The 11831-nt window shown below is 39.4% G+C and overlaps 1 protein-coding gene across 3 annotated transcripts in view; it reads left to right on the top strand.

The window, feature by feature from the left end:
- The first annotated feature begins 987 nt into the window (after positions 1-987).
- Positions 988-11831, top strand: part of LOC118225630 (LIM zinc-binding domain-containing Nebulette-like) — an 85448-nt gene continuing 74604 nt past the window's right edge. The window contains exons 1-2 of one of the 3 annotated variants that reach the window (XM_035414360.1): positions 988-1324; positions 4104-4198. In XM_035414360.1, coding sequence (XP_035270251.1) covers positions 1256-1324; positions 4104-4198 — 164 coding nt within the window. In that variant the 5' untranslated portion in view covers positions 988-1255. Of the gene's footprint in view, positions 1325-3028; positions 3048-4103; positions 4199-11831 lie in introns of those variants that run through there. The other 2 variants (XM_035414362.1, XM_035414361.1) reach the window with 2 other exon arrangements.

Raw genomic sequence — 11831 nt, 5'->3', positions numbered from 1 at the left:
TCAAATGGCTGCTGATATCAGATTGGCTGAAGGCAGCTATGTTTTTTAATACATTGTTTTAGTCATTTTTTGTTGCTGTCTTTCACAGGGATGTTGCCTAGAAAATTTCAGCCTGATTGGTCAAAAGGTTGAAGAGTTATAAGCATTTAAACTTATTTTGGTTCTTGTAACACCAGCCATTGGCAGAGAGGTGCCTCAGAATCATGTGCTGTAGTATACCATATTTGGTGAGGATCATCGTTCATGATTAACAGCTTTTTTAGTAAAAATGGCCACGCCCACTATTTATTGACGTGTGATGTGTCACATCATTGACATGTTCTTATTGATTTTTGAGGGTCAGGCTCCAAAGATTCTTTATAGCCTTATTTGCAAAACAAATGGCGGAAAATTTTTGGCAGGCACAAATTAAATCGGGAATATATGATCCAGCACCACAATCTGACCACAAGGCGTCAATGCGAAAGTATTGGGGGCGTTGGCATAGGGACATACCTGCCAAGTTTCATAGCTCTACAGTTTATGGTTTTTGGTGCCCATTCATTTTAAGGAATAATAATAATAAAAATAATAGGGTTGCAGCTGCTTCGCTGGTTGGACCCCTAATAAAAAGCACAACAAAAACAAGTGTTTCAGCAGCTTAGCTGCTTGGACCCCTCATAAAAAAACAGAACAAAACAATATGATTCCAGCAGCGTCGCTGCTTGGACCCCTAACATAGGAAATATATCCGGCAAACAAATTAGTAATTTATTCAGACCGAGGCTTATCATAATGATATAACATAAACATAACGGTAGGAGAGTCCTTCCCCTCCCCATTTAAAGATGTCCCTCTACTCAACGCGCAGAGGTACCTGCTGGGGCTATGTTGCTAAGAGATTCTTCTTGTTCCACCGTATGATGTACTGCACGCCCTGTCTCTCTCGCAGCTTCAGCACAGCCCTACGCCGAGGGTTTCCCCCTTCCGTGCTGTAGCGTCGCTTAATAAACCGTCAGCTTGTTTTAGGTGCTGTGTCACACGCATCAACGGCTCGAGTCCGTGCACCCTTCACTTACTGTATCGATTCAAGTCTAGCAGAACAACTATCGTGGGAACTAACAGCAGAACCCGTGTACTGTTGTAGGCTACGTTTTTGTTTGTTGTTTTGTGTTAAAATCGGGATGTGAGGTGACGTTGCTGCATCTCCGCAAACCTAATATCTTCTGAATTTGCGCGTAAGACGAAGGAATATTGTATATCTAGCTGATTCAAAATGAACCCCCAATGTGCGCGCTGTGGGAAAATTGTCTACCCGACGGAGAAAGTGAATTGTCTGGACAAGGTAAGTCATGTCTTCCGTTCCACTATAATGATAATTAGTTTCCAGTATCCAGAAATGCTCTTGAATTAAAGGTGACGCTGCTCTTCTTGATGTATCCTACAAATTGTGACAACGTCGTGAAAATATAAAGTAGGCTTGCTGATGTTGATTAACACTTTATAATTTGAAAGCGTAGATAATTTACTATTTCGTCAATTGATAAACAGCTTTGCATCCTGTCCGGTTCTTTGCAAAGTGCTATATTTTAACGTATGGGAGAGTAAAACGATTCCAGAAACACTGGAGTTACCTTACTTATTTTAATTACTTGAAACACAGCTACTAGCTGTTCTGCTGTTAACCCACTTCAGCACGTATCATAGGCTATTGGGCAGAAGTGCGATATTGATTGGACATAGGCTACTAGGCTACATTTTATCTGACCTAGGTGGTGCGGTGGAGGTGAAGCAATGTTTTTTTTAAGACTGACTTATCTGTTCGTAGATTATATGCAGTGAGATCTACGCAGTTATTCACAAAGAAGAGTATATTTATACGCTCAATTAAAGCATATCATACTTGACTCTATAGTTCAATCTCGCATAGCCTACTCTTGAACGAAGCACAAAAACAGGTTCAGCAGTCCTACTGAACGCTTCAAAGATAGGCTAATTGCGTCTTACATAATAAGGCCTGCATTTTAATGTTGTCTAGAACTCTAGTTTTTGTAAAATGTTTTTGAGAAATAATGATAGTAAAAATGATTATTATTAAGTCATGGCAAAGACAGGCTAAACAGAACGTGATAACTCCAGGTTTCATCATTAGCAGTGACGTGAAAATAGGCGATAGCATTCGTGCGAGAAAGACGAACGACCCACCAGGTTAGCGAGAATCCAGAAATTTGTGAAGTCATAAAACCTGAGTGGCTTATCTACGCTGATTCACCCATGCTTTTATGAATCCCAGAACCTGGGACTCCCTCCCATGTTGTTTTCACCGTGTAAGGCTGCTGTCATCTCACAAAAATGTTTAAAAGTTGGGGATTGAGAACGGGCCTGACAGATCTTTAGGATGTAGTCTTGTGCTCTTAATCACCTCGCAGAACATCAGGTGGCAATATTTCCATTAAAGTAACTGATACAGGCCAAGTTGTTCCCTCATTCTCTCCTCACCTTCAACAAGCACGTCTGATCAGTCGTCAACAGCTAGTTACTCGGAATTAGCATTTATCAGAGATGTTGTGGTGAGCATTATTGAAGTGAATTATTAAATTCTGAAGTAAACAGCACAGTGTTTACTGAATGGAGCTTGAGGGTCAAGTATAAAAGGAGTAGTGACTGGCTTAGATATGCCTTAGTTTCAGCAGCTTTATGTATATGATGCCAGTCTGATCAACCACAGATGCAGGTGTAACACTGAGTAATGCCATTGAAAGAGGTGTCATACACGAGCCAACAAACTAGCTGACACAATGCAAAGGTAAATTTACTGGCTAGCGTCTTATAATACTGTGCACATACCCGAGGATTTACCAAGGTTTAAACTTGTCCACACATACTAGAGGGTGTATGTGTGTTTGACTTGGTATTCCAATTTGGGATAAGAACAGAGGAAGAATTTATAAGGACATTTTATGTTTTAACAGTAAGCCTGAGATGAACAAAGCCAAAATAGACATTTGTAGTAGGGAGGAAGGTTTTACCATACAGACTGGATGGAATGCTATGTCTTCTATCTTAAGGTCAGTAGATATGACAAATATATCTTTTTTTGTGTGCTCCATAATTGTGGGACACCTGTGACTAATAGAATAAAGTAATAATAAAGTATGTGATTTGCCTGGTTATCCTTTTACCTGTCAATCTAATACCGTTTCTGTAGAACTAGAAATTACTAACTGACGTACTTAGTCATTCATGCTAATTTCCATAAAAAATTAAAAGTAGGCAATAACAAACTTGATTATTCCATTGTGTCTCATTTTTAAAATATGGTGTCATACAACCTGTTTTGGCTGTTTTTATACCTGTAATCCAACTTACTTCTTAGTAGCTCATATGTTAGTATGGAGTAGGCTATAGCATTGGTGTTGACAAAGCCTTTCAGAAATAGCAAATGATTGTATTTATTTATTTGTTTGTTTGTTTATCAACACAATATTATGGGCTAATCACAAGGGGATCTGAACCAATTTTTTAAGCCGCCAAGTTATGAGAAATGTTGAAAGAATAATAACATATTATACCTAAAAAAGACAAAAAAATATACAGTATATTTTTGCATCACACCAGTGATACATTCCTGTAATCTTTATGTAGCTTTTCATTGAAAAACATAAGATTGAAATGTTTTGACCTAAATTACATGAGACTTTTGTTAGGTTTCCGTTTATTTTAGAAGTACGTACCAGTGTAGTCATATGTGCTATGAGGCTGTGGTAACTAAATTACAGGCTATTTTTAAGTGAAAAGGTGGTGTGCCACATTGATTGTCTGAGAAGGTAATGTGGCTGAAAAGTATTTTCTGGTTTATAGTTGTACCCTGCTGCTCTACTCTGTCCAGTAGAATAAGCAAAAATATTAGGCTTCCTAATATCTAAATGTGCAACATATAATTTTCCATGCCATTCGTAGAGGTGTGTGTGATGCACAATGAGATTGTGGGTTCTGCAGATAGTTTGACTCATATAACATTGATCAAGCCTAAAAAACATTTCATTACAAGTTTATAATATGGAACAAGCCGTTGAACCTATAATGGAAGTCCTTGAAACAGCTTTGTGTGTTTTCTGTTCTAGAACTGGCACAAAGGATGCTTCCACTGTGAGGTGTGCAAAATGACTCTCAACATGAAGAACTACAAAGGCTACGAGAAGAAGCCCTATTGCAGCGCGTAAGGCAATATTTTTAACCACCTAGCCTCCTCTCCTTGGCTTCATTGCAGTCTGGGGTGTGACATGTCATCTTCCTTCTTTCTCTCTACCTGCCTATCACTTAAAAATGACTGAATAGGACTAGCTAACTGAATGGCCAAGACAGGGCTCTGCTGCAGAATCAGTGTCTAAATGATGCAAATGGTGAGAGTGAGTTTTTGTCGTTGTTGTCAGTGACCACAAGTGAAGAGATAATTAGGGAGTTTCTTTTCTTGTGATTTTGAAAATGTGGTTAACCCATTTGCCCAAAAGTCTGGGAGTATGTATTTTCTAGAGTTTCAGACAATTGCAGAAGCTTGTAAAAATAGAGTTGGGAGTACTGTGCACATCAGAAAGGAAGAAATATATTTCTCTTCCTGTGGAACCTGAGGATAATCCAGTGTGATGGCCTTTTCTGTTCCCTGCTATGCACCTGAAGTCTAGACGTATTGCTTTTTTTTTTTTACCTTAGTTTTTTATTTTCTCTTCACTGTATTGTGGGACAGGCCTTTCAAATAAAAATTGAAATAAACTTTCGCCTAATCATCCCCCAGTTCAATTGGAAAAAAATCATTCTCTCCCTCTCCACCTCAGCTGATGCGTGGTGAGAGTTCTGGTGCAAAATGGCTGCCGCGCATCACCCAGGTGGGTGCTACAGATTGGTGGTGACCTTAACTCTAACCTTAACCCACCCACATCACTGTAAAAAACGCTTTGAGTTTTGAGAAATGTGCTATATAAATGTAAGGAATTATTAAATCATTTTTATTAATTACACACTGTACTCATAGAGAACTGGACGCAGTTACTTTCTGAGCCATTATTACGTTTTGATGTGTTTACTCGATATCTTCACAAGAGTAACGGACATACCCACCTTGCATATTACTCAGTAACACTTTTGTATATGAAAATTAAATTCCATGCCGAAGGGGATCTGAGGTGTGGGAATCTCTTTCTCTTTCTTGCTCTCGCTCTCACTTGCTCTCTCTCTCTCTCTCTCTGTTTGTGTGGAAAACAAAATACAAATGATAACCTCTTAAAGGTCACTGTTCAAACAAAATTAACTTGAAGATGTGAAGGAATGATAGGAAAAATTATGGCAACTCTAAAGAGAACTGCAAAATGCAGTCTTAGGATCTAATACCCAGATAGTCTATTTATCCATTACAGAGGATGGCATGTATTGGGACAGAGGCAACCATTGAGGTAGAGAGCCAAGATTGAGTACAGTACAAAAGAGGGAAGTATTTCATGGGCAAGCTGAAGGCTGAGCCAAAATCCAAGACTTGCAATTGTGGTATAACTGTAGTAGAAGGGCAAGACTCAGCATGTGCTAAAACATATTATACCCTATGGATTTCTAAATTCTTGTATATAGCAGCTTCATGCACTTCTGTTGAAGCACTCTGGATGTAATTAAAAATGTTATTATTACTGTTACATAAAAGAAGCAATGTACTTCGAACAGTAAATATGTGACTTTCGGTGTGTTTGGCTGTTGGAGGCTGGTGGTGATATACTGTGTAGAACTTTAATTGTCAAAGGACAGGATTAGCGCTGTAAACCCTATATCATTCCATGTTGTTCAGTCAAAATTCCAATTTGGCTCACAGTTTAAAACCTTGCCTTACTAGTATTGCGATCAAATACACTCTCTCTTCTAGATTCAGTAAAATGATTACAAATTTAAACCAAAGGGAATAATTTGTGTACTGAAGCTATCACAGAAAATAATAAAATGTTCTAACACAGAAAGTGTGACTTTTTTTATAAGGAAAGTTGTTGTGAGGACACTCGCTTTCAATTTGGGGCATTTATAAATACTGGCTTCACCATGTGGTCTGGGGGAGGGTTCTGTTATATCACAACCCATTACGGGTAGCCTCCATGCTAAATTATGGCTTACGGAACATCCAGACACATACTCTTTCTTTTACCACCCGAGGTTCGTGCTTGGTCTGTGCTTAATCCCTGGAGGATGAGAGTAAAAATTAAGAAAGGATAAAAAAATGAAATACCTGAGCTTCCCTAGGACTCAAAGATCTTGGGACGACAGCGATTCATGGAATTTATCTCTTTTTTGTAATTCATTCACTACCTCCTTCTTCAGTTATCTCCATTGTAGGCCTGCTTATGTTTATCTAGAAAGTTTTTCTTTCACACTGTGTAGTTCTGAGTATAAAAAAATTGGACTGTTTACAATCAATTTAAAATTCAATTTTATTCCTGGAATACATTGTCTGGGTTTAGTAAATGCCCCTGCACATATTGGACGATACACTACCTTGTTCTTTTTATTCCTCTTTGAAAACAGAAGCAGACACAATCCATTATTTTAATCAGTTATGCATACATCCCTGAATGCTCACCATAGGGAAAGGTTGTGTAAGGCTAGATGATAAAGGGCAGGAAGGGTGGGTGGAGAGAGACAGATGATGATGATGATGATGGTATGTTCTTGCTCATAACTTATCTGAGTGAGTGGGTCACTTCTGCCAGCCTGCTGCAATACAGTCAGCCGCCATGTTGTCTTTTCAGTATGGGAGAACTTACAGAGGCCAAAAATTGAGAGTTGGATCTGTTGAGAGTTGGAACTGATGTGATCTCAAACTGCAAAAGGCAAAGGAGGGGAGTTGCCTTGGCTCTCTCCGGTCATTAACTTGTAACAATTTCATCCCTGTGCAACCATACTATCGTGTTTTTTCTATGATAGTATGGTTGCAGATCATTAACCATCTGTTATTGTTATTTCACATACTCCACCATGTGTGTTGTTCATGTGTGCTACACAGGACATGACTGCCAGCTCCACAAAGTAATTCTTGACAAGAACAACAAACCGTGCTGATGGACATTTGTTGTGGTAATTGTGATTCCTCAAGTAAAATTATAATAAAAATGTAATGCTGATGTTGATAATTATAAAAGTGACAGTATGACAGTCATTAAGGAACTGGATTTGTAACTTAAAGGCTGGTGGTTCAGTTCTGAGCTCTATTGCTGTGTTGCTGTGGCAGTGTAGCAAAATAATCATCTGAGTTTGAGGTTTAAATCCAATCCAATCTGAGGTTGTTACAATTTGTCCTTAGTGATCTGTGCACTGCCATTGATTAAAACATATGTCTGTTGCATCTTCATACCCCCTTGAGTTTCGCTGAAGTAGAATGGTAGCATAGAATATGTTGGTGATCCTCACTTCCTTCTACAGGAGGCTGAGTTAGCTCCCATTAGGGACGCCCTGTGAAAGCAGCACGTCTGCGCAGCACAATTTCAAGACCAATCAATTGTTCACCTTAGTATAATCCACTGTGTTCTTCTTTCGCGTTCAGAGGACTTCACCTGTGATCATTAGACAATGTTTTGTGTTGGCAGGAGAGCAAGGGAGATCAGCAAGGTCAGTTTTTACGCGTCAGGATGCTTGCACATCAGCTGCTGGCTCTCCGCAGATGAAACAGTTTAGGACTGCAACAGCTTTTGATCTGAATGATCCAACGAAGGATGAACTTTTAACCTCATCTGCATTGCTGTCATTATTGATATGAATTACATATGGCCACAGAAATGTGTATGTCTGCAGATGTTGCAGTATTAGAACAAAAACAAATATATTTGTTCCGATGATGAAAACTCCTGAATTCACTGCCATGAAAATAAGTTCATTAGTCTAATCTAATCTAATCACAATGTAAGAGAGAAATACCCCAGAACTGAAACTGCCAGAAATTAAGAGGCATGATGTTTCTGATATTGTTACTCCTGTTTTTGGCATTTTCCTAAGAGTGGGTACACATTACATCATTAATTGTGCCCCACTGGAAAGTCCCTAATGCTGAAGTTGTTGGAAGTTCACTGAATTAATGATAAGTGCGAGTGAGAGTGGTGGTTTAAGATAACTTGAAATCAGGATGGCAGGAGCTCTTGTTGAAGTCTTCAGTTAACACAAAAGTGACTGACAGAGGGGGCGTGAGAACACTACAATAATTTTTGGTGTTTGTGTGGTGTGTGGAGTGAAGGGCAATTTGAAATGAAAAAGTACTAAACTTGACAATAACCGGTCTTCCGAATGTTCCATAAAATGAATAAAATGAAGGACATAGCCTAGACAAAATGAGATTATTTGAAAAGGGCTGGATTATAAAAGGTGGAAGTCCAGAAGTGCCACAGTTAAAATGGGGACATCTGAGAGGTGGCGGGGGAGCTTGTGGTGGATGGAAGTAAAAACCCAACAAGGATTGTCAATGGAAATAAAACGCAGCTCTATGACTCTGTTGTGGAAAAGGGCCTCTGGCAACATGTGTGCTGTTCCAGGCTAAAATGATGGGAAGCAACGGCTGTGGAGTGCACTGACATGGGAAGAGCGAGTTCATCCTCACCCACTAGGGAAAAGGCAAGCCTTAGCATAGCTTACATGATTCAGGGCCATAGAAAGATACACAACATTACCCTGTGGTTACTCTAGTGGAAAAAATGTTGGCCTCAATGGGAAGTCTATGGAACAGCGACCATGCAATGCAGCTTAATGAAATGATTAGAGCCTCTCCTGCTTCCTGATAATTCTGTATATAATGCTGCAGTTGTGACATCATTATGTCATGACAACAATTATGAGCTGCTAAAGCAATAGTCTTGTTTTCTGGGAGACCAAAAACATGCAGTACAACCTCTGGGTTACAAACAACAGGAAAAGAGATTATTTGGAAAAGTGCTTCTTACAGTTTTCAAAACATCCATAATGTATTTAGCCACACATGCACCGCCTTCCTCTATTTTCACAAATTGTTAGTTGTTTTTTTCTTTATCGATAAAATGGTCGAGAAAAGAATGAAACTGTAATCTAGACAATGGATACCATCTGAAAGCGAATTTTGGGTCTGCCTGCTTGCAGAGAATCAATATCGCATCTGCTGTCTATGGACTAATAAGCACTGTAAAAAAAAGAATGTGTGCCCCCTCATGCCACATAAGCAGGAGAGGGGTCACACATCCGACCTGCTTTGTAAAATGATCCATATGGACTGCTGGAGGGGCTTCCGTATTTAATGAGGAATAAAACCCAACACAGTATCGTTCTGTGTGAAGTGGTTTCTCAATAGGTTGGAATTTGGGTCACCAGCACTGCAGTTGAACGATTTCCTCTTGGTCAGGAGCTCCTGACTCTCCCCATAGCCAATGGCCTGGGTCCCATGTGTGGCATGTGCTGCAGACAGAGCCTTCTCCATGGTAATATTTATTTTTGTGGAGAAGTGGGAGTTGGGCTTTGGACTTGGAACGAGCATTTTGGGGATTAGCATTGGGTGCAGAGGACCACTGGACACTGATATTTTAAAAGATTTTCTCACAAAATTGATGGAAAATCCTATACAGCAGATGTTTTAAGTGTGTTCTTGAGGCAGATTTATTCTTTATGGACATACATCTATGTACCAAACTTTTTAACTTCCAGTGTATCACAAGTGTACGATGTGTAGAAGTCATTCCTTATTTTTTTAGAGATATGGCAGACAAATAATAGCTAATACTTACAGGTATAAAATCATGGTTTGTGCTTGAACCCCCTAACAACACTTCCCATTTTGGAACATAACATGTAATCACAAGTCCTAGAGTAACATTGATTATAAAGAGCTGTCTCCTGGCTGCTGACATCCTAGCAGTGAGTCAAGCTGTTGACATCACAAATGCGGATCATGCCCAGAAGGGTTGCTCTCACTTGATCGTTGAGGGGCCCTCTTTTTGAGAGAATTGAACAGTTGTTTTCCATCGGTGAGGGACAAGAGGCCAGTGCAGTAACCCCCTTCTAGCTAATGTTAAACAGGACAGAGACATCCATTATGTATCTGGCAGGAGAGTAGGGTTCTAATGTGCTTAACAAAAAGATAATGTATCATCTGTTTATTCAGTGTAGCTTCAAGCTGCACATTACACAGCTGAAGAAAGCATGCTTAAAAGAGCATTAAGTGGAACCCTTTCTTCACCAATGGATTTACCCTGGCAGTGCAATGGCTTTAGATGGCATCATGACAGTTCATCCTTGGGAGGTATTATTTTTACAGTAAAATGTCACTCACACATTTTTGTCCATAGAGCAAGCCATGAAAGCAATCTCGCTATTATCTGGGGGGAGATATTACAGGAGCAGTTGTAAGATATTTTTTCTCTATCTTTTAAGTTTTTTCCCTGTACAATCTAGGAACAGTTGTAACATAATTTGTTGTTTTTTTTGCCACACTATATATGTACCACTGTTAGAAGTACTCTTCTAATGTTCCAGATAAATATTAGTATGTCCATTCTATCACTGCTTTACTTGGATGCATGGACATTTGGCAGATTATAGGCAATCACATGCTCACCTCTGAAATATATGTTGCCAGCAACCACTTCTGTTCACTTCACCAGTTGAGCTGCAGAGTCCCTCCATTGTAGAAATGTACTTTGTGTATTCAGATGGTGTAGGGAGACAGGGATTGGAGGAGTTTCCCTTGTGTGATGCAATGGGAAGGGCAGTCCCTCTGACCAATGCCCTCTCTCCCTGGATTGTAGCTACAGACACTTACAGATTATCATTGCACTGAAAACCAGAGTGTTAGCAGGATGGGCCACCTGACAACCCCTTCAACAGTTAAATGAAATTAATCCAAGATTAGTTTTTCTCCAGAACATACACGGACAGGAAAACATAAGGAACAGGAGCAGATTAAAGAAAACCAATGGGAAAAAAAACAAAGTTAAGCTGACATTTTAATTGTGGGGTAAATATGGTGATGATACATGTGTGTGTGCAAATGTTTGTGATTTGTATGCGAGCAACCAGAGGAGGTTGGGCGGGGTTGCTGAGAGGTGGCCTTCATCTCTTGGCAGAAATACAAGTTGAATCTATTTTTCATCTGTCACTAAGGTGAGCTAAAAAATGACATCTCTGCAGCCGTGACACAGAGCACCTTTCTGTCTGGAAAACAAACAAGCCCAGAATAAGGTCAGCACAGTGCTGGGAGAGGCTCTTACTAATGTCACCATAGCATTAACACAGTGATCCAAAACTGGCCATATAACACACTGTAAAGCATTTGCACGGCTGTATGTTGGCTGGATGCTGTGGTTTCAAAATAGAACGTGTCCATGGCCATGGTGTATATTTAGACCCACCATGCTGTGACAACCAAATGTTTAAAAGATGGAAATCGTGTTGTTTGAGCTCAGATTATTGTTCGGGTTGGGTACCAGTATCTATTTCACACTGACAGAAACTGACAGAGATTTCGTTTTTTTTTTTGCTTGGGGATTAACAGCACACTCTGATGTATTCTCTTGAACCTCTTAACCTTTTGCAGAATTAAGTGGTGTGTATTCTTTTATTTTGCATATATAATTAAGTCCTTGTTTATTTATGTCACATTAATAAACAGCCATCAAATTGGATATAGCATGGTGTACACATTTTCTGAAAGTTGTACTAATGAAAAACCACCCACACAGGAGCTAAACTACCTGTTATTTATTATAATAATGATAATGATATGATAATGTTTTGTAAGTGTCAACATTAAAACCTTTTTTATTTATCTATGAGAACTCTTTGAGGTTGACATCCCTTTTTCAAGGGGAACAGCA

This window comes from Anguilla anguilla, chromosome 4 (genome assembly GCF_013347855.1).
Source record: "Anguilla anguilla isolate fAngAng1 chromosome 4, fAngAng1.pri, whole genome shotgun sequence".
Taxonomy (NCBI): Eukaryota; Metazoa; Chordata; class Actinopteri; order Anguilliformes; family Anguillidae; genus Anguilla; species Anguilla anguilla.
The sequence above is the reverse complement of the archived record's forward strand: the minus strand, read 5'-3'. Positions and strand labels throughout refer to the sequence as shown.